Source organism: Bombus bifarius, unplaced genomic scaffold (assembly GCF_011952205.1).
Source record: "Bombus bifarius isolate JDL3187 unplaced genomic scaffold, Bbif_JDL3187 scf7180000009275, whole genome shotgun sequence".
Taxonomy (NCBI): Eukaryota; Metazoa; Arthropoda; class Insecta; order Hymenoptera; family Apidae; genus Bombus; species Bombus bifarius.
This window is the reverse complement of record NW_022885009.1, coordinates 1382465-1407488: the sequence shown is the minus strand read 5'-3', so window position 1 is coordinate 1407488 and position 25024 is coordinate 1382465. Positions and strand designations below refer to the sequence as shown.

General features: G+C 34.2%; 1 protein-coding gene across 3 annotated transcripts in view; it reads left to right on the top strand.

Moving 5' to 3' along the window:
- The window catches only part of LOC117214933 (acetylcholine receptor subunit alpha-like 1), a 278214-nt gene that overhangs the window by 151251 nt on the left and 101939 nt on the right, over positions 1-25024 (top strand). For all 3 annotated transcript variants that reach the window (XM_033461300.1, XM_033461299.1, XM_033461301.1), the window contains 2 exons: positions 14254-14369; positions 16078-16246. In XM_033461300.1, coding sequence (XP_033317191.1) covers positions 14254-14369; positions 16078-16246 — 285 coding nt within the window. The remainder of the gene's footprint in view (positions 1-14253; positions 14370-16077; positions 16247-25024) is intronic.

The following is a 25024-nucleotide window of genomic DNA, read 5'->3' as shown; positions in this document are numbered from 1 at the left end:
TCTGTAGGTAAGACACACCGATGATTTTTTCGTGTACTGGTAACGAAATGCTTTACATAAACGCGTTAAATAAATATACAGCGCATGAATAAAGATGCAATGCGAAATAAAATACAAGAATGCGAATAATAATTATATTCTACTGGCAAAATGTTTAAAATATCGCTGTTTCAATTTCGATATTTAAATTTATGTAATTCTAATTTCTTATCGTTGCTACAGTGCCTACAAAAGATATTTGCACATTACAAAATATGTACGAATACTCTGTTTAATTATCATGTATAATATGCAATATGGAAAATAAAAATTTTTGTTCATATACGAACAGTAATGGACAAAAGCTAAGTCTCTCAAATTATGTAGATTTAACATTTCTCCAAAGTATATAATTCTAAAATATATCAAGATCTTAATTGCTTTAATCGTATAAATATTTCCTTTACTCTAAATGCAGTAAGAATTGAAAAATAATTTCACTACTTTAGAAAAACTTCCTCACTTGTAAATTGCCTAAAATAAAAAGGTGGAGAAATCTTCGAACTGCGTTCATCTTATCATTTTGTAAAAGCACCCTCAGATCTTTTATTGTTCAGTTAACATTTAAGATACAATGAACTATTCAAAGCAATACAAATTCTTGTATAATCGAATTGCACAAGATTTTTCGTATACGTAGAACGATAATCAACGTAGAAGGAATCATAAAAATTGTACGCTTCCTGAAGCAATTCACTGCTGGAAGGAGCTTTTTGTTATTTCCTGAAAGATGGCAGGTTTATTGCTTATTTGCCGACATGTAACGCAAACAACGCGTAAACAATAATCGCAGAAGTTGACTCTGTGTTGGTCGTTAGTGATGCAAGTGAATTTAAAATTCTAAAATGCATCCTTTATTTCCTCTTCTGGAGGCACACGGCCAACCGCTGCCTCTGTACGTGCCTCCATACGGAGTTTAATTGTTTGCCGTGGTCTTTCCTTCTTTCTCTCCGTCTGTCACTTTTTTTCCTTCGCCTTAAATCGATTCTACGTGAGTCGCATACATCAGCTAAAAAGCGTGAAAATTTCTTCCTTCGGTGTATTTCAACGTGGAAAATTTTGAACTGCAATTTACTCGCATTACACGGCGTGGCAAAGACATCTTATTGAATTTTATTTATAATTTTTTCAACAAATCTCGAATCGAGAAAATCAAGGAAAAGTACGATATTTTGTTTAAGATAGCGAAGTTGGCTTTAAAAACTGTCGAAAAAATAGATAAAATAATTGGAAAGATGATTGCATAAATGAAAACATAATACCATGAAACTTATGTGAGCTAAAAATATCACAACCTGAAATTCTTTTACAGAATAATATAATTAAAATAATTAATTATTATAAACGATTAAAAAAGATATAAATATATATATTGACCTCGTTTTTTACTAAAAACACGAATACGTATATAGAAATAAATGCATAATTATTTCCCACCTTATATACTACACGTCAAGTAGTTTTAATCATTTTACGAAAATCGTAAACATTATGCAATTTCGTTTCGTTGATTTTATTAAAACGATGATATGTTACCAGTAACAGAGAATATTTTTTATAATTGTTGCACCTTTTTGGTTTAATCCCACTAACAGTTTTTGTTGAAAGTATAATTCCATTAAAAAACACGATATTATACGTATGGTCGAAAGAATTCGTTTCGATATTTTCAATATTATTACAGTTTAATCCGTTGATTGAATTGGAGATGCAACAGGAATATATTTTTCAACCATTCTGACAATATTGGTCATATATTACGAATGTTGGTAGAAATTCCTTTCTCTAAATATGTATTACACGCACATGCATATAATTGTCGATTTAATGAGAAATAATGAAATATCATGTGCCTAGTGAAAAGCATACAAGTGATGAATGGCATCGTTGTTATAAATTAACATTAATATTATTAAATCCACTGCGAAATCCAATTATATATAAACCAGGTGATAAATTAGGAAGTATTATCTATAGCATAGAAATATTATAGAAATATTATAGAACCGTTATACATTTGGAAAACATGAATATCGAAAAGCAAAATATCAAACATCCGAGACAGATGAATTGCGTTAGGTGAAACGTACAAGGAATGCTTCGTAAAAATACGAATAATACGTAACGCTGCGAACATGCTCACGTACAATTAAATTGTGATAATTTCCCGAGCACGTTTCTTCTGCTGATTAATTTATGACATGATTAATCGCGACATGATTAATTGCACAGTGGTTTAAATTCTACTTTGACGCTATTTTCTAGCGTATTAAACGTTCAGCCTTTATGACGACCACCGACCACCGTTGAAGTTCATTAAGATTTTCAGTGCGATGAAAATAATCTCTCATGCGCCGGCCTTTTTAATTAATTTAATCCGTCTCGCTGCCTTTAGTTTACCGTATCGGAGTGAACGTCATGTCGAGTTGAAGCGCAAACACGTAGACAGATACGATATACATTTATCATTTTAACTGTCAAATTGCTTTTATTAGTTGGCAACACAGTGATAAAATGTAGGCTCGTAGATTTAACTGTATTGGTATAACGCTGCACAAATGATCCCATTATTTCACAATTTTCCTTCGTTACGTTTATCTACTACTTTCTCACCTTCCAGATTCCAATCTTGTCGTCATTACTGTGTTTGTGAGAGTAGATAGTGAGAGATTGTGAGAGTAGATAGTTGGGAGAGTAAAAATGCTATAAATAAAGTTGAACTGCTGTATAAATCGAAGTAACAGTAAATAACAGTAGTAACAATATTTAAAAAATGTCGGAATTGATTTTATAATATATACAATGGTTACTTATTTGTTGTTGAAAAATCGATACATAAAAGGTCTATTTCAACAATCCCATTAACTGATTACTTTTTTATCCAAAAGTGTAGGTTTATCTAAAAACAAATAATAAAACGTATACTTAGGATAATCAATAATTTCACAATGCGTATCATCGATATATTAACGATGCACATTTACAATAACTTTTATTAGGCACAGAATGATCCAAAAATTATGTTTGTTTCTACGGAATAACGAAACGTTAAAACGAATATTGCACATATAATTAGTTCTATATTAATTCTTTCACCAAATATAGTATACTCTCACTATTATTTATTCTGGTCTCTACAAAACTTATCGTAAAAACATATTCGAAAAATGAAATACCGCAGACGCTCTATTTGAAAGAATTCATTATCGAAAGAGACGAGAAATTTTCGAAGAGAGGCACGTGGAAATATCAAACGTTTAATTCGAATTAATATGTCTGTTTCTAACAACCTTACAAAAAACAAATACAATAATTTCTAACTATTTTAATTTGGTAAAAATAATCCTAAATACAGTACACAGTAAAATAATCCTAAAAAAAAGAAAAAAAAACAATCAGGTAGAATGAAACGCGTATATTAATTCTACGATTTCGTTATACACGGCGGCATTCACAAACTCGACCTACATCAATATACACGTAGTTACATATCCACAAAATTAATCAAGCAGAATGTGCAATATATTAATCTCATGATTTCATTGTACACACATGGCGCCATTCGCAAACTCCACGTACACTGGTACGTAATTACATATCCGCACAATTAATGCGTACGTAAGCGTTAAATATGAAACGTCGATCCGGTATATATTTACACGCGCAAGACGTCATTCCGCCGATTTACCAAAAGCTTGTGATGTGGCTCATGAAGCGGTGGTATACCTGTTGAGTGGTCTCCGGAGGCTTGTTAGGTACACGTTACCGGAACGTACGTTTGCGGTTGCTGGCAGAAAGGAACGCGATTAATTTCGGTTTGACTTGCGAAGCAAAATTTACAGCGCGATGAATCTTGCACCGGTCGCGAAACTCTGCCAACTTTTGTGGTTTCCAATAGCGGATTTTGGCACGAGAACATGGACAAATTCCTTTGTCCAGAAGCCGATTCGTTCTGCAGTTCGCCTCTGTTGTAGTAACGTGGAGCTTGACTGAACAAAGGAAGAAACGATATCGCTAGCTGTTCGAATCTTGCGTCATCAAAATATCAAAATATTCGAGGCTTTGTTGTGGCATTACTATAGGCAACGAACGAAATTGTTCTTGATATTTTTTTAATAATAAGATTGTCCAAATTGTCATGGCCAATGTCCGGATGATTATGCAAATGTAAGTTTTATGTTAGAAAGATCGCTATACTTTAAGTCAGTTTAGATATTTTACGTATTTCTGCTAGTTGTACGTATTCTGTGCATTTCTGCGCCTTTTAATTTCTCATTTAAGATCTGATAAATTGTTAACGCACGTTATTCGCATAGTTGATTAAATTTTCCTTTCATACGAGAAGCGATCATTTACTTTAAATCAATTTATAGATCGTAATATTAAACGGGAAGAAAAGCTTTTGAATAAAAATGTAACGATTCCCTTTAGCTATTGTCCTTGTTTAATCTTTTTCGCAAGGGGCAATCTTTTCGTGTTCTACGGTAATCGAAATTCTAATTTACTTATTCACATTTTTATAGTTTCGTTATTATGTATGATAACCATTTGTATGATTCAGAACGTTTAGTTTAGCTTTCAGATATCAGGCAATATCTGATTAAATAATATCAGATAATAATATTAATGCGATATAACATTTCTAACGTGAGTTTTTACCACTTGCATTTATTACTTGATTACTATATACAAAATAATTGATTGATAAACTTATCTAAAGCGGTTTACTCACGCCATGCTTTTGCTTTTCACCATCCCAAAACTTTTCAAGAAAGTTTAACTTAACTTCTTAATACTCGGATCGCCCTAGTTCTAATTCTCGTATTAGTAGAAAATTCTCTTAATTTTAATCTCGCCAATGTAAAGTTTTTACGCTTACGAGAAATTATGTCTGAAATATTTTAAGCTGCTACATGGAAAACTTTACACGTAAATACGAAACTAAATTTGGCGATTCAGTGCAGCAGCAAGTAACGCAATATTCAACTTTTTCAACGATTCGTAAACAGCATTTGTAAATCTATTAAACGAAGAATGTTGCAGGAAATAACGCAATATATTGATGGAGACGTAAAGATCGGGAGAAGTATTTCACTTCCGACTATTTTCGTTTAACACACGTCGTTCATCAATAAAATCAGAATCGATACGCGAAACATGTTTTATATTGACCTATCCTATGTGAACACAGTTTTTATTTTGCGACTGCATAGCTGTTGCTAGTTTTATCAGATTGCTTTATATCACAAACGTTAGAAATGAAAAATAACAAATTTGATGCATAAAAGCGTGTATAAAGAACGAGACAGATACAGATTAAACAAACGTTTTGTAGACAAATCTGTTGTCACGTATCGTATCAAATCCACTTAATCGATGTAATTTCTCGTTTAAAACGTTATATCGAGCAACATCGTTACGTTATAGGAAACTTATTAGCCAGCACGAACGAAGACCCATAACGCAATTTGCACGAGATAATTTAATTTCGAATTACAAGGTACAAGAGCCAACGTTTTAAAAAGATCCTCAGATATTTATTTTCACTCGAATTCAATAACTTGAACTGATACTTGTTACATGGACTGATGGATAACCAATGGAAAGTTGAATTTGAGTCTAATCAGTCACCTGTCAACAGGAAAACTTATTTCCACCGGTGACAAACCTTCCAATATTTAAACATTCGAGTATCGTGCGGTATTGTTGAACAAACACAAACGTTTAATGGCGTGACATCGTGTTTCGAACAGTCGGTTCATTATTGGCACACGATTTAATGTAATTCGGAGACAGTTTGACATCGAAGCGAATAATATTTTGTCCGCCTGAAAAGAGGAACCGGCGATTAGCCAACAAAAACAAGAGAAACAGAGAGAAGGAGGATAGGCTCAAATTAGAAGTTTGAGGTAATTCGTCTGAGAAAAGCGTGCAGTACCGTTCATACTTGCCCGGACACCCTGGTCTATTTGTAGTAACAGTATGTGAACTTGAGCAGACTGTACAAGTCAATGACGAACTAATAATTACGAGCAATACTTAATTCCTTTGTATGCAGTCACCTGGATATAAATCTTTAATTTTACATTACATGTTTAGAAACGTAGCAGTAACTTGTCTGGACACCCTGGATTATTTGTAGTAAGAGTATGTGAACTTGAGCAGACTGTACAAGTCAATGACGAACTAATAATTACGAGCAATACTTAATTCCTTTGTATGCAGTCACCTGGATATAAATCTTTAATTTTACATTACATGTTTAGAAACATAGCAATAACTCGTCCGGACACCCTGGACTATTTGTAGTAACAGTATGTGAACTTGAGCAGACTGTACAAGTCAATGACGAACTAATAATTACGAGCAATACTTAATTGCTTTGTATGCAGTCACCTGGACGCAACTCTTTAATTTTACATTACATGTTTAAAAACGTAGCAATAATTTAAGTTAATATTTATTATGTATATGTTAATTTACGTTTGCTTTAATCATCACTATGGTTGTATTGGCATCGACAGTCTTTCTATCTGTTTGGAATAACTATCGTTGTTAATCTGTCTTGTAACTGGAAAATTGAAGAATTTAGAAATAGAGAGCTTGACAGGTAACAAAATAGTTCTGCAAAGTATGAGAATTACAGACGCCAGGTTTATTGAATACTGAAAATCAATTTAATCTGATTATGGTATAGAGGAAAGTAGCCAAATATGAAACAGTATATCTAATGTGGAATAGTACCATTTTTGCATATGCCTGTCAAGCAACTATAGACTATTACACTCGTTCACTTTCAGAGGGTTTAGTTTGCCAAGAAGTTTCTTCACAATATTTTCATAGAAAAATATGCATCAAGTATCTAACGTGCTGGTGCCGCGGTTGACTCTTGGATATGTGATCGTTGCAAACAGCTACTTGCTTACTTAATTTTTTTTTTAATACAACTTTACAATCAAAATTATAACCAGAATCAATGAAAACAATAAAATTAATTTTTGCTTGCTTTCCATGAAAATATTTTGCCTCGTGTCTACCTATTCCATATCGTGCACAATTTCTTCTCTTCTGATATTAGTTCCACACTGAAAATTGTTTATAATGTTAGAAATATAAGACTACTCTTAAATCGAGCGTAAACGTATATGAGAATACTCTTAAATAAAATTCTTTTACGATCGCGATTGATTTTGTAAGAATTAGGTTCGAAGACCAAAAGATTGTTCCAAATTCTTCTCTACTTTTCTCTATTATTACACGTGTTATTGTAAAGATTATGAAGAACCAGATCATTCGTTACGTAATTACGATATACCTTCTCAAAAATAAGCAAATTTCCGAATACTTTTGAAGCGTAACGTGCTCGGACTGCTCGGACACAATGAAAGTGAGATATTCACCGGGTTGCTGGTATTTTCCATTTAACGGGCGATTGTGCAATGTCGAGCACAGCTTCGAGATTGCAGCTGGTAGCTGTTTCGGCGAGATCGCAATTCTCACCGGTGGTAATGATCGTGACAAAGCGACGATAACGGATAATTTTCGCGAAACTAGTTACGCGACCGAAAAACCTCTGGCAATAAACGAAAATGATAATCCACCGTTTATTTGTCTTCGCGAGACACAGATTTTCCACGGTTTCATCCGACCTGAATCGAACGTATGGATTTACGAAACAAACAGACAGATGCAAATAACAAATATTTTACTCTGCATCCATATTGACTGAATATTGGAATACTATAAAAATTATAACTTAGATTTTTATGTATCATATACTAGAAAGATCGGAGTAGATTCTACAGCTACATTTTATAAATAGAATATATCGCTTTCATAAAAGTTAGTGTTCGAATTAAGACAAAATTATTTTGGTAGAATTTGTTCGCAATATTTCTTTTAATCTGCCTTTTCAAATTTATTAACCTCTTCTTTATATCTAGCAAACTTGCGTTTATTGTTTCTCGGATTTATTCGAGATAATATATTTTACAATTGAACGTGTCTGTTACTACTTCGATAATATGATAAATATGATAAATTAAATTTTAAAATGGAATAACGACGTATCCCTTTCTGTTTATTATTTCTATTGCTTTAAAAGGATGCAAGGAGTGAGAAGATATAAAAAGAGTATTACAAAGTCAATTTTGTGACCAATGTAAAATCAGTGTTATAAATGAACACGTATAAAATTGTAAAACAATTTGTATTTATATCTTTAAAAATTATCTATATAGAAATGTTTCGATATGGATACAACATAATAAAACATTGCTAATTGCTAATTGCTAAAAAAAGAGAATCCGATGTCACAACACTTTTCACGTCTCTGTTATAACTTTTTTTAAAGCTTCCAATAATCTACTTATGTTAAAAAAAATGCCTTTCAAAAATATAAAGTATAAATATAATACATATAATGGCAAAATTTGATAGGAATAACGTTATATATTTATACAATATATATTTTGTAGCTATTCTTTGAAATTATCCGCGATAATACACATCCAAATAATTAATAATAATACACGAAGATTTTTTTATGTATTTCATCTACACATATATATCATCTGACGCGCACACACATTTGCATTCCAACGTATCACTGCAGTGCCTGATTCATCATCCTCAGAAATGAAACTCATAATGCTATTATTATGAGAGCTTTCAGGGCGTAAAAAATTTCGTTACTCATCGTGAAGTGAACGAGGTGCCGAAATTTCATGCGAAATGATTTATGTACCATATTCTCTCTGCCAATAGTTATAGTTGTCTGGCAACATCCATCATTCGTGCTTTTACCATGATTTTTACTTTTCAAAGATTAGACTTTTAACTAGATTGCTCACTCTAGCAATAGTGATCCTTATTTTCTGTAAATTCGTCTTCATTCACTTTGTAACTTATATCGTAACACGTTTGGTCAAGGTAGGCTCGATAGAGTTGCGAGTAAAAATTTTTGCCTCATCGCAGATAAGAGCATTCTTCCTTTCTGGAAGTATTTTTCTACCTAAATTATTATTAACAAGTATCATTGTAATCTTATATTTCATCGTAATATCATCACATATCTCTATATACATATACATATATATTATAATCTATGTATTAGGTTATCCGAAAAGTGTCTTTCTTTTGCAGACACGTCTTTTACAACGATGCATTTTTATACATGTTATTAAATAGGTTTTGAAGTTTGATATTTATTGATTCACACAGATTCAGTTTTTACGCACTGTATTTCACCACCATGTACAGCCATATGAACACACGGAATACACTCGGATAATTAACACGTGGTCGACGCCAAAGCAAAGGAACGTCGTTAGAAGTCGTACCAACTTAGCATGTAGAAACTAGTGATCATACCAACCTTATATTTTCCTGAACAATACAAACATGGAACCTAACCTGTCAAACGTTGTGATCTTTATTTTGATAGAACAAAATGGATCGTACGTAATTCGATAAGATAATATAAAACAGAAAATGTTGTGAAACTTTTCAGACGACCTAGTATAATATATGTCTATAAAGGATCAAAAAGTACAAAAATTAGAAAAGATATAGTAATGTTTTACAATAATAATATATTGTCCCTTTTTAACATTAATGACAGACAATGTGTTGTCCCTTTTTAAACGTAAGAAATACTTTGAAAACGTAATTAACATTATAATATAATATATAATTCATTGAATTACAATAAATAATATTAAAAACTTTCAATTGCTGTTAGATCATACTTTAATGTTAATTGTCCTTTTATAGAAGATAATTGGAAAATGTTTAACGAAGCATGAAGTGATAAAATTTATCAAACAATTTAATCTTTCCCAAAAATTATAAAATTCAACCTACCGTTGCAACTGAGTTACCAATAATCTATCGCAATAATCGATGCGACTGTATACGGTGAATAAAACACAAAGTCCATAAACTGTATTACATTAGTTTTAAAATTTGTTAAAATTATACAATGTGCGAATACTCGTATTTAAATACGTTGGATGATGAATTATTTAAAATATTTCAGTAAACCAACTGAGATCGAAAGTATGTCTCTTGGATGGACGATGAAACGCAGGAGAAAGACGTGAAAATGACTGAGAAATATTGCAGAGTAGTGGGACGAAACAATCGATGAGATTTGCAGGCACCGAAAAAGACATTTGGCAAAGTTGCCGGGTTTCAAGTGCTTTCGCCCGAGATGAGAGTGCTTTTCGAATCCGACCGTAAAATCTATGAAAAGAATATATTCTGAATATTTTTACCATTTCGTCTCTAGCATCGATTCGATGCAAGATTCTGAACTTTACTTCCGCGCTGCTGATGCGATTCTATTCTACAGATGCATCGCAATTGCACAGAAATCTTAAAATATTTTTCTGCATCGCTAACCATCTTTTTACATATCATTTTTGCTATTGCAGAGAAAACTTCCTTGTTAATAATACATTAATGTTGTGCCATATTTTAAGTACAGTGATTGTAGAAAAATATTTGAACGCTTAGCGTAGCATACTTTTGTGTATGCACATTGTCGCTCGTAACTATATGAACACTATGCTCGATTTACATAAACGATGCATGAATATTATCAAGATATAAATCAATAGCAAACTAATGATCAAAAGCAATATTTACGTTTTTCTTTTAAAATTAACAGATATATATATATCGTATGAGCTATTAATTGTTGATTTTCAATGTTATCAATGGTACATTAAAATTAAATATACGATTTGTGTCAGCATATTTTAGATATTTATTGCCAAAATTGCTCGGGTTATTTCTATCGTTAATTTGAAGAAACTTTCTCCATTTTATCCGTACGTTGACAAGTAAATGAGCGAAAGCTAATGAACATTATAAATGACACTACTGCATCGTAATGTTTGTCATTTTCAGACACCAATTTTTTTAACGCGTATTAATATTTCAAAGTAAATTTTATCGTGCCATAATATGCCTTTTCTAATAAAATATAAAATCGCCCTGAGTATTTTTGCAACTAAATTACATTTGTTAAAAAGGGCAAGTGTTCATACACGTTTGAGTGTTATATAAAATATTTTAAAGTTTCAAATCTGAAAATGTATATAGAAATTGAAAGAAATTTACTATGAACATACATTTGGTGAACAATTAGTATATCGTATAAGCACTCATCTTAAACATATAATTAGTGTTAAAAAAAATCTGCCTGAATATTGAAGTTTCTTAGTATAATGACTATTTAAATAATGTTGTGATTTTTACGAATTGTATACTTACGTTAAATACCTCATAGCTTCCATATACATCTTCGGTATCGTTTCATACTTTTCCAATATCATTATGATGATTTCGTTAAAGCATCAGCCAAACTTGAAAGTACCAATACATTTTCTCTACAACATTCAAATACTTGCGTCGATTGTCGACCAGAAGTATCGTAATAAAATAACAGTGCAAGTTGAAAGATAAATTTAGGGTCGGTAGAGGACGTGGAAACGTGACTTTACTGTCAGAACAGGTATTAAAGTCCTCGATCTAATGATGAAAGTTCAGTTTAATGGGATTAAAGATTGCTTGATGTCAGAATTTGGTTACTCTTGAGCGAGTTCATTCAAGTTGCATTACATTCTTTCCTTAGATAATTAAATGATTATTCACGAACAAACTTGCAACTTTACTTTTTCACGATATAAGCAACTTTATCTCAACGTATTTCCATTAAAAAGTCAGCTTCGTTACACGGAATATGTTGTACTTATCTTCATTTTTCATAGGAAAGTTTGGTATAAATGGCCCAATGGGAATTCGACATGAGCTGAAAATATTTAATGCGATAAATGTGTTCGCAGACTTAATAATTCGAGAAAATTTAACGTAATAAATTCAATTATTAATTCCATTCAGCTGCCGACAGACAATTAAATCGTATTTCGGGATTTTGATACTTTTGCCATATTCATTTCGAATTTATTTCCATGAAATTTCGATAAAATTTTGTCAAATTCCTGCGAAAGATAGGAATTACACTTACAATGATAAAACGCGCGTGTTCTGAAACATTAGGAAAATTTCTTGCATAGAAGTGACTACAAACAAATATATATATATATCTAGATACTAACTATGGTATCTAACGCGTATTGTAATCTCACGACAATCTTCAATAATTGCGTAAAACATTTTCCGATACTTTCTACTTACACACACATCATCACACACCACCCGAACTTCCCTCCAGTTTCGAAATGAAGCACACCATCGCCGTTTATATTTAATTATTAAACGCAGATAGCCAAGCAACTGCATACAAATTATTAATATATATATATTGCGCTAGTTGTGCGACGTTCTTGTGTATTATCGTTGCTTAAGATTTCTCTGTCGATACTTTTGTATGTATGAAGTTATGCTTGTGTGCACCGTTTACGTGCATACAAATATGTTCTGAATGTGCAACGTTGAAGAAATTAAACAGTTAGCGAACAACAATACCGTGCAAAACACCGATAAATTATCCCACTTACGAAGGCTGATGGCAAAAATATCTCATGAAACCATAAACGCGAAATACCCATCGTTTGCCGACTGTTTTAAATTACGTATATTATCATTAATTATTAATAGGTTGTAATTACATCGATTAGAATCATACGATTAAAATAAAAAAATATATCGAACTGTGATATAATTTTGTTAACGATAAATACATCGCGCCTGTCGCTTCCTTCTGCGAAAATCATGCGGATTCTTTCGTCTCCCTGCTGTTACGTTTTATTCTTTGTCCCGTTCGTTTCTTTTCACACGTATCTCGTTATTTACGTTATTTCGTTCGACGTCGACAGAGACAGACGGCGATATTTTGCACGGTATTGTGCATCCAAGTTACCGCTTAAATTCGAAGCATTCGCTTGAAATCGCTTAGAGACAAAAAAAAAGCTCGCGCAGAAAGAGATCAAATCGAACGCTGAGAAATGATGGAAATTACACGTTACGTAGTCTCCGGTAATATTTGCCGCGTTACCCGGCCTCGTCGAGCATACGAATAACTCGAGAATCGGAAATGAATAAGTCAGGTGTAAATTGACGCGTACGCGTACGCTGCTGGCGAGACCATTCGTTTCTCCAACAAAATTAGGACACTGCTTAGCGATTAGTTTGATTTTTTCAGTGTCGACTTTGTTTGTTCGTCATGCTGCACAATAGTTGAAAGCGAAGGCATAGTTAAAAGAGGACGTTCTGCTGATAGTTGATTTCTAGATTCTTTCTGGGCCTTCACGATTGAGCGGTCCATTTTCATCCAGACTATTATTAGTGTTTTGCTCCCGTTGCGCTTTTGCGAACACTAAGTGCATCACGAGACATGCACTTTAACTTTCATTTCGGAATTTATTGTTCGTACTTAGCCCGTAACAACGGACTTGCAGCCACGAGAAAACACGTTTTTATACCGAGAGCTTTAACGTACCACCACTTTAACGCCACGAATTTCCCATCGATTTCGACAGCTAACTTTAACAGTTATGTAGCTACTTTTATTTTTCTGTAAGGAATGTACGTTTAGTCGTTGTTTGTGATTTTTATTCCTGTCGGTAAATCTGTTTGTCTCTCATTACGATTATTCGTCAGAGTATAGCGCAATTCGAAAAAATGTTCCTCCTCGGATTAGTAACAAGTTTGATAATCCTTTCAATAAAAAACAAATTGAACAATTTATCTTTCCAATTTCTAACGTAGCATTGCTGCTGTAAGAATTTCTCAAACATTTTTAAATGCGAAGAGGACAAGGCTTTCGCCTCAATTTGAGAATTCAACGAATCGTATTTATCTTTCTGAAATGTTTGTTGCACTAATTACTTCATTATCGCAAGAATAATAAATCACAGCACGAAGACGAAATTCTTGGAAACAATATGCGATAACAGCTACAACTTTTATAATACACCTACCACGTCATAAATAATAAATAGATTAATTCCTAATTTTTTAACAATCTTCAAACATGTCGTATAATTGTTTGACAACGCTGTTACACAGAAAAAGCAAAAGGAGAAATAAATTACTAATGTGATGGATAAAACTAGAAGCAAGTGTTATCATCGAGGCTGCAGGTTCGTTTATCGAAAGTAAACTACGTGGGCATGAAAATTACTAATCTAATAAAAATATTGACGCGAAAGATGCTAATGCAGAGGATTCTTTTGTTTCGAGTAGGTCGATCTAAGGCACATGGACGAGAAATCGGGAAGCAATGTAGTGGACGTGGGAGTCGATCTCTCCGAATTCTACATGTCGGTAGAATGGGATATTTTAGAAGTACCTGCAGTACGGTGAGCATGTTACATTCATAAATGTTTCCCGCATACTTCTTTACCTGTTTCAGTATTCTCTGTATATGTTTCGAAAGCTGCATATTTGTGTGTACAATTATTTCACGATCATCTTTCACCCCTTAACATACAACTACGGGCACAACCCGTAGTACGACGATCGGGCCCAACGTAAATATCGCGGGCATAGCCCGTAGTTGATGATCAGACCAAACGTAAATATCACGGGCATAGCCCGTAGTAGATGATCGTAAATTCGCAAACGTAAATCGTAGGTTAAGGGGTTAATCTTGTTAACAATCAGTATTTTATTAGAATCTCCTAAAAAGTATCTAATTAACGCATACAGTGGTGGATAAACGAAAGATTAACATTAATGCTACGTTAATTGTTTTATTCATTTTATTTAAATTGTAGCGTTTTTTCTACCGCATAATCCTCGTGCTTTCTTTTGTCCCCTTGTAAATGTAATTATTTTAAAGAACGTTTACTTGATCGATGATTAACCAGATTTTTATTTACATTTTATTTACTTTGTAGAAACGTACAGGCAACGACAATTGCAAAATAAAATGTACGTACAAGTATACTCGACGGAAAGTGAAAACAGATTGCAAAATGCGTAATGTGAATATTTTGCCATATATAAAAGAGCAATATCTTTGCAAAAATAGAACTTTATTCGATATTAATTATTAACAAATGTCGGTTAGATAACATTGGCACGAACGAATTAAATATAGCTGAATTCGAGAAAAATTCAGTGCCTGGTACTTTTGCGAGTTACTTTTTCCGAACGATGCGACGTGACATTCATTCGAATAGGTTTTTGTTAGATATTCAAACGACTTGTCACGTAAGTGGAATATCATTGCTATGTTCAGACAGCCAGAGGAATGGTCAGACGGCCCCAAATTGCCACCGGAATTTCGATCGATTCGTGGGCGAGAGAATGGACATCTTGCATGTCGTTTGACAGAATTGCGCTTTCAAAATCGCCATCTGCTACCAAAGCGTTAATGAAAGACCGGATTTCAATATTAAATTCTTCTCGATTTTTTGGTTCGTTTCTCTGAGAAAACGACGGGAAAACAGTTTTTAGATCCTCGTGTTTCTTTTAAAATTAGATTCCCTTGCTCTTTCACTTCCAAGAAAAGTAATTAAAAAAGAGCAACGAGTATTTCTTTGTAATTAACGATGTAACAAGTTAATAATGTTAAAGAATTACGAGAAAATTTTCTCTGATTAAAAATACAATAAATAATAAAAGTACAATGAAACTTTTATAAAGAGGTAAAGTGTAAAAGTAAAATATTCGAGACATAGTTCATTATTTGTAATGATAAAGCAAAATTTTAATTAATTCTGCTAAAACTTGCTGAATTTTTATATTTTCAGACGCCTCTTGAAATAACATTTAAAATACATTTATTTGCTCTTTCGTTGTTAACTCTCCTACTCATAGGCTGTAATATGCGCCAAAATTTTGTCCATTTATATTCGTCAATCAGTAAAATACCAATTTACAATGCAAATATAAAAATATAATATAAATTTAACTTAAGCCAAGGATTAATCTTATTTCGTTGTTTACCTGATACGTAACGTAATACGATGGGAACATATTTCCTGCAGTAATTTGAATACATTTTGACTGCATCCTTGAACTAAATTAACTAAATTAACCTTTGCATTTCTTTTTGCGCAGAAACGAGAAATTTTACACCTGCTGCGACGAGCCGTATCTGGATATCACGTTTAACATAACAATGCGAAGAAAAACACTTTTCTACACTGTGAACATAATCATTCCGTGTATGGGAATTTCCTTTCTTACGGTACTGACGTTCTACCTACCTAGCGACAGCGGCGAAAAGGTAAGTCAAATTTATGTTAGTAATTTGTCGTAGAGCATCTGATATGTAAAATTAAGTCAGCATAAACACGACAGTACGAAAGCTGGATTGCCATGTTTTTTACGATTCTAATCTAATTTCTACTTTCATTCCTTTCGTATTTTACGCGTTTATGCTTTCCAGTATATGTAGGTACTCTATGACACGTTATATTAAAACTTTCATAATTTTAGTACTGTTCTAATTAATTAAACACATATCAACAAACCATTCGTAGACGACGAATATTTTCCTAAAGTACCATAACTCAAATCAAACACAGTTCAAAGTATTCGTATTTTAATCAGAGTAACAAATATTATCAATCAACTGAATTGGACTTTCGTTCAATTTTCTCTCCCGTTTTTGCTTCTTCTCAAATACTTTGGTCGAGTTCTCATTAGGATTAGGGGCGTGTAACGAATCTTCATTCGGATTAGCCATTGTTGTTATGCAACAGAGAAGATATTTACTGGTACAAATATGATTATGACAGAATTTGACGAGTAACCGTGGTGATTAGATACTCTAGATGCTAATGACAACGATCTTAGGTTCAATAACGAACCCACGGTCAACGAGATAGCAAATGCGTTCTTCCAAAGTCTAAGTCGAACTGAACTTACTTGTCCACAGTACAAGTAGAACTCACCTAACTCTTTGTTAAAACGCAGAGTATTTACTAATCGTAAAGACGGTGTGTAACTCGCTGATAAGATCGCACGTGAATGAGACTGATGAAAACTCTCTTCTCCTTACGATCGCGTTCGTTTATATTATATTGGTCGAGGGAGTACCAATAAAATTCCAATCGCCTTTGTTAGACGGTTCCACGTAGCGACGACATTGTTTCTGTCCGGAGTTTGATTATTAATACAATATGTGTGTGTCCTACGATATTGATATTCTGAGACAAAACCACGCGTGGCTTGATTTGTCCTCAAACACGTGTGCCGCTACAACTATATTTTTAAGGAGAGCTATACCTCTGTCTATACCTCTGTTAGGTAAAAACGTCCATCCCGTGATCGTTTAGCGACCAGTTATGTCACTTCGAGTCCAAGCCTACTGTCATAAATTTCGAGCAAACATAATCGAATTAAATCATAAACAACTACTTCTAAGTTTTGTTATTTAAGTACAGCTATAATAAAAAGTCTAGGCTAAAGTATTGGGAATCTTCCTAAAAATTCCAAAAGAAAGGTCCCAATGTCCTTTCGGAAACCATAATCTTTCAGATACGTTTAGTATAATACGTTTGGTTAATAGCGACAACTATGTTCATTAATATGTACCAATCATTGTAGAAATGCCAAAATCCCTCAAGATTACGAGAAACGTTTCACTAAATGTTTTTGCTCGTATCTGTAAGAAAGTTTCGAAAGTTTCGAAATGAGAAGCAAAGTTGGCAGCACAGAATTACTAAAGAAACAAATAGAGTTTAATGTAAACTAAGTATAGAATTTAGAGGAGAATTCTCGTTAACGTGGCCGCATAAAATTCGTTAATCTAAAATTTTCTAATATTTGTCATAGAAAAGAGAGATTAAGAGAAGTTCAAAAATATAGAGTTGCCTATGTAAACCTGAGAGCAGTTATTCCACGGACGTCGTTTGCGGAGATCTTCAAGCAAAAAACTGCGAATTTCTACGAATAAAGCAAAGACAGTGACCAGGAGAATTTGCTTTCAAATATAATGCTCGATATTACACGTTAATAATAATTCAATTGTTATTATTAAATTAAAAAAGAAATTCTCCTCTGTTCATAAAGAATCATTTAGTAATTGATCTATCAATTGATGCAACAAGGAACCTCCAGCTCGCAACTGATTTAATTGATTTAATATTATTAGCAAAATCTTGCAAATCAAAAGTCACAAATCGGCGCAATCGTGCTGAATCTAGCAACGAGACAAATGCAATTCTACGATTAAATTTTAGAAATTACGAGTTACCTGATCTACCTGACCTACCCTTATCTCTTATCCCACGTAAGATGGTAAAATTATAAACCAGAAGTCTATACAATCCATAACACATCCACATGTCGATCCACATGTTATACAAGGTGGTTGGTAACTGGCGGTACAGGAAAGGGGGCGTACCGAGCGAAAATTCAAAGTCGATTTTCTCGAAAACAAAGCCTCAAACGAAAAATTTTTATTCTATATCTTCGACTTCATTTTTCGCGTAGAATCACCCCCTTTCCGTTTGTACCACCAGTTACCAACCACCCTGTATAATGTTCTATTAATTGACAACTTATAAGAAAGTATTTCTTTCGAACAACGTCTGCAAACATTTAAACCTAAATGTCTCACACCTCAGTAGCACAGGACAGCGGAATGCTTCTTTGAATTCTTTGTCTTTGTTGTTTTGAAGATACAGTAGCGTTGCACTTTCTTTATGAAATAGAGAATTACTATTTGACAAATTCAAAGGTTTCAGCTGGCTAGGCAGAAGCTTTCATCAAAAACGGTCGTTTGTCGTTCGCTTTCCGAATATTTCGATCTCACAAATAATAAGAAAGCTTCCGTCAAAGAGTCGAGTTGTTAATTAAAACTCAGTGCCCGAAAATCCACTAGTCTGTCTCTCAACGAAATAATCCTACACCGGCATGATCCAATCGCGGTCTCTTAGACCACATCAGTCGTTAATTAAAATCGGTTGTGGTCGCGATGTTCCGCAATGCAATTAATTCTTTTATAGGCGATGCAAGTGGTAAACGTCTGTAAATTCTTCTAAAACGGACAATCGTGGATTTTTCGCGAAAAAATATCGCGGGAACAGGCACAGTGGTCTAAATGTAATGGCCGGGGTATCTGAAGCAACAAAGCATTCCGGCGACGAGCCGGCAGAGAGACAGTAATTGCTTGTTTCCTAAGTTTCCGTTTTACGTGTTCTTTACCGGCGAATAAACTAGCGCAACGAATATAAATCCAATGGAGAAACTTTGAATTTATAGCGGTCGTTAATCATTCGAAGCGAAAGTTTCACTAGAGAACTGTGATTCCGTGGAATGCAAGTTTTATTGAACCGAATTCTGTCATGCGGCGGATCCTCCTATGTTTCGAATAAATTCTGCAATGGTTGATTTTACAGTACTTTCATTTCCGGTGCTGTATACTAGCATCAAGTTAGCTTTGGTCGCAAATTTATTCCATTTTGATACAACTTTATGCAGTACACGTAGGAAATAACATTTTGTTTGCTTCTTCTCCTCGCGTAATTGATTTACAAAGCACATGGAAATCTGTGATTTGCATAGTCATTTGAATAGTCTGTTGACCACTCATGTTAAAAACAGGCGATAATGTTTAATATAATTGACTGAAAGATTAATATTCAGCAGCCAGATTCTCATAAACGAGAACACATTTTCGTAAATGACGATTCTTAACGAATATCATCATTCGTTGATTATAATTATCATCGTGTCAACGTTTGATATCCATAGATACTACATGATTTAAAAAAAATTATTTTTAAATACGACGTTGGATCAAAGGTACATTAATAATCAAAGATTTGAAATTATTTGGTGAACAGGAAACTTGAATTTTTCGATACGAAAGATACATCAAAAAGGTTGGATTATACTTTCTAAAACTTGTATAAACAAAATATACAACAATATCTTTCTCTTTTTTCAATTAATCGTTTCCTTTTTGTAAGGTCTGATAGGACTTTATTTATATGAAGAAAATATTTCTAGTGGTTCGCAAAAATCAGTTCAACCGTTCGTAATATATTACTACATGTATTTACAAGCAAAAAATATAATTATAATTATAATTATAAGTCTAATTAAATCTTGTCAAAAATATTCAAGTGTCCGGACAATTTTGATGAGTAAATAAATGTTTTGTCATATTTACATCGGTTTTTAGATTGTTTCGAATATAATCGTGAATATCACGATAGTAGTTCATTTTGGTATTGACAAAATTTAAAATATTTTGTTCATAACACACATGTGTTGCAGATATCAAGCGACAAACTTCGTCAATATATTGAGCTGAGATCATTTTGAGGAAAAAATGTTATGTAGAACGTGCGTCAAAATTCGTCTTCGTTTTCGAGATATGAAACAGAAAGTAGTATAAACCACGATTAATCAGACGCATTCAAGCTACTTAACTCTTAATGATAATCGTTTATTCCAAACTACTTTTTACACTGATTACTGGTTCGGTGTAAAAGTTCAGCAAGAAATGTTATGTACACCATGGCTCGTGTGTCTTCGTTTTTAAGATACGAAAGAAAAAGTAGTATAAATCAGAAGTAATCAGACGCATTCAAGCTGGCTAACTTTTAATACCAGTCATTTATTCCGAGCTATTTTTTACAATAATTTTTCACCTGTACAATTTTCTAAAAGACAAGGTAAAAGACAGTTTGAAATAAATAATCATCATTAAAAGTTAACTAGCTCGAACGAGTCTGATTATTTTTGATTTATATTACTTTCCCTTCCGTACCTCGAAAAGGAAGACGAATCAACCCACGGCGTATATAAGATTTATTGATCAAAATGGTCTGCTGCAAAACATGCTGTCAAAGTTTGTCCTTTGACATCTGAAACACCCTATACACATAAAAGTCCTTTGCGATAAATACTCGAATACCTGGACGATCCATTGCATGCGTATTTTAAATACGAACTAGAAACTCCTATCTTTTTCCGACCTGTATTCCACATAAGACAGGGAAACAGGTACATTGATTTGCCCCGAAGCGAAACATCAACAGTTCAAAGCTAGCGTGTAAACATACACGAAAAATATCGAACGAATTGGCAGATGCCAGTCACGCACCGAGCAGACAGAAGGGTTCGACGCGACTGTACGCAGAGAGAAGTAGATCGAGGGCCGCGTGCCGCAGGGTAAAAAGTTCCGGTTGAAAAGGAAAAGACGGATGGGAACCGGGGCAATGCAATTAATTCCTTTATCCTGGGGAACGGGCGTGCTTACCTATACTTAGCGTCCGTAAAGCGGACGTGTGTGAAATATGCGCCGAATTAGTTCTCTTCCACGCCGCTGTCGGCCTCGTTATTTTCCCTTATCTGTAGGTAGAAGCTAGTAGTTACTTTTGGCTCGACGACGTAGACTATTTTTCATTTGCACCGCGACCTCTTGCTCTCCGTCGGCTCTCTCGCCGCCTCTGCTTGCCACCTTACAACTCTGCCCGCCTCCTCGTTCCTCCTGGCACCGCCTCGTTTCATCCCTCGTCCAGGTTTTTGCCTCTGTCCGTTCTTCGCCTTTTTTCGCTTATGTGTCCGTTCCTCGCCTTTTCCCACCGTCTTCGAAAACCGCCTCCGGGCAATGATCGTCTTTGTGCGGGGCCTTCAATACGCGGCCGAATAAATAGAGAAAAGGAACCCTCTGCAGTTGCGCAGTTCCCTGTCATTGATGCGCTTTTCCATCTTCAGCCTTCGACAGCTTCTTATCTCCGGATCTGGATTCTCCGAAGGAAAAACCGCGCCGGTTTATCGACGTGCTCAACGAGCGAACACTTTGCGACCGGTTCCCTCGACGCTTCTCTCCTCTCTGCCCCTCGCTGCCTCTCTGTTCTTTCAACCTTTCGTGAAAGAACACGCGTCACCTGCGCCTTTCCAATGTTTTTTCTTCCATTTCCACGGTTCGTCGAATCAATCGTAGTCGCGAGCATCGCGCTGGTTGTCACGTTCGTTGCTTCTTTCCTGCACCGCTCGCTGAAAAGACTGCGCCCTTATGCTGGCAGAATCGTCGTTCGCGGTATCGTTGATGTGAATTTAGACAAAGCAGCTTCAGTACGAGCAGAATTTCTCTGGTTTTCGATTCCTGCACAGCGTCTGTATAAAACTGCGGATAGCACGAAATAGATACACGGCGGAAGTTCGTCTATACGAATTCTGTTTATATACACGAAATTATAGTGGTATCCTATTTTCTGAACTATCGTCCAGCGTCAATCCACTTAAGTGCGAGATCGATCACAAGACACAAACAGTGGAGGCACGCGTTACGTGTCACACTCTCGTGTTTCGCAGTCCGCGACATTGTTGTGTATTTAGGATCAAACGTTTCCTGGAATTGTCTTAGAAAAACACCTATTAACTGAACGAAAAGTCATATACGGTGCACTATATTTTATAGCGCTATTATACCATGGATCCTTCACATAAACGGAATTCTATTGTGTACATGTACAGGGTGGTTGGTAACTGGTGGTGCAAGCGGAAAGGGGGTGATTCTACGCGAAAAAAGAAGTCGAAAATGTAGAATAAAAATTTTTCGTTTGAGGCTTTGTTTTCGAGAAAATCGACTCGGAATTTTCGCTCGGTACGCGTGCACTTTATCACGTCTCGTTGTAACGGATCTCACTGTAGATTTTTAAAAAAATTAAAAAAAAATAAGAAAAAAAATTTTTTATTCTATATTTTCGACTTCTTTTTTCGCGTAGAATACAGGATGTCTTAGAATCGGTGGTACAATTCAAAAGACTTCGATTCTACATGAACAAATAGATCTAAGATCTAAAGAGAGCACATGTTTTTCCACTGGAAGCTTTGTCTTTGAGATGATCGAGGTGTAGCGGCACATGAACTGAAGGACAAATCAAATCATGTTGTTGTCTTGCCTCGGAGAATCAATATCGTTAGGATCCACATAATGTAATAATAAATAAACTCCGGGCAAAACAATGTCACCGCTACGTGCTACGGTCAAACGTAGACGTCGAATTTCGTCGAATCGTAAACGTAGAAGTCGAATTTTCCGGCTCTCCTCCGACCAATACAAAGAAACAGACGCGATCCTAGGTTCAATATCTACGAGTATCTACCGAGTGTCTATCAGTTATCAACGAGTTATTAGCGATCTTATTTTGCAAGTTATACACTGTCTTAGCGAATTCGTTAGTACGAGCATCTTTGTGAATATTATCTGTACTTATTTATTTAATATTTTAAATATGCTTGATGGTTTCAACAACGAGCAATCTCGTCTAATAAATTTCACCATCAACCATCCTCTACACAAGTCCTCTACAGAGGCAAGCAGGATCCTTGTAGGGAAGACTACATTTATAGAGAAGTCTATAATTTACAATGAGTATGTAACTTGTCAATTTGCTAATACTAATCGATAGTAAATTATTGTGCAAGAGTCGATGGTTTCAAGGCCACGCAACCCCCGAATTTCAATGTACCCTGAGTGCACTTTTGCTGGAAAGTGGAAAATAACTGGTAGTTGACTCTCTGTGATTTATTCCCAACGCTGAATTGTTTAACAGTCTAATTATTAATTAAGGCTGGTTGTGGAAAGATAATTGAAATTTGAAATATAAAACTTCACGTTGATTTCGTTTTCTTCTTCTTCTTCTTTTATTGGTGAACATTCTAAAGGTGAAAAAATATTTTTCACTAGTATTTTGATGAAGATAGAAGCTTCCCTTGCAGAATGAAGCTCACGGATTTTTCAGAATCTCGTGGCCAACAATAAGTATGATGCGATTGAATCGAAATTTGTAGTGTCTTCGAAAGGAAGACAGTTTATGACATCATTGTTGAGCGAATAGTCGGCAGCCAACGACACGTGTAATACCTGACGTATCTATCGACTAACCACGAAGAATACCCTGAAATTTCTGCTAGTTTAGGAAATATTGTATCACATTGTCCCATCAGAGCGACATTATTTAAAAAATATATTTGTAAGATGTACATATAAAAATCAATATATTGATGTCAAATGTAATTAATCAGTAACGTATGCATTTTGGGAAAAATTATGAAGAATGTAAAAATAAAAATAGAAGAATGGATTTACAGAGAAACGAGGTAAATAAATTAACCTGTGATCTGATAGATTTCATTACATTTATTTAAATATGAACGAACCTATGATTCAACCATAAATTAATACTATAATTAGCCTTCAAATAAATAACTCATAAGTGATAATATAATTTATAGACTAAACTATGATTTTGTGCAGATACTATCTATGTATGTGCCAAACTTAGTCCTCAAATAAATTAGTCTTCAAATCAATAATTCATAAGTGATAGTATAATTTATAGAGTAAACTATGATTTCATGGAGATACTATCTATATATCTGCTAAACTTTGTACTTCTTGTAAATGTTCTGTGAAATTCATTTAACAAAAACTAAAACATTTAATTTCCATAATGGAATAGTTTTAGCATATTTTTTAAAAAAATACCAAATTAAATGTATACTTCGTACTTGCGTGAACTATTGCTGATTTACTTGTACTGTATTGCGTATTTGTACGAAAATACAACATAGTATTAGGTTGTCCGGAAAGTGTCTTTCTTTCGCAAACGTGTCTTTTACAACAGTGCACCTTCATACAAACGTGAAACCAAGTCTGTGAAATGTCGCGGTGTTTATCTCAACAGAACAAAGTGGATCGTGCGTAATTCGACAAAATAATATAAAACAGAAAACGTTGTGCGTCTATTATTTCCTCATAAAACGAAAGAAACTTTTCGGACAACCTAATATTTTACGTTTCATAATGATCAACGCGGAATCGGAATGCATTATCACGTTAAGAGGAAGTTTAATGTGCAGCGTTTGATATTAAAGTTTCGCGAGACTAACTTTTATTTGAATAGTTCTCGAACTAAAAAGATTAATAAAGGTCAAAGTATACATCGATTTTCTGTAACAATCCAACGATCAATGTGCTTATCCATTTTCTACTTGCTCAGAATTATCTTAGAAACTTGCCACGTTGTCTGAATAA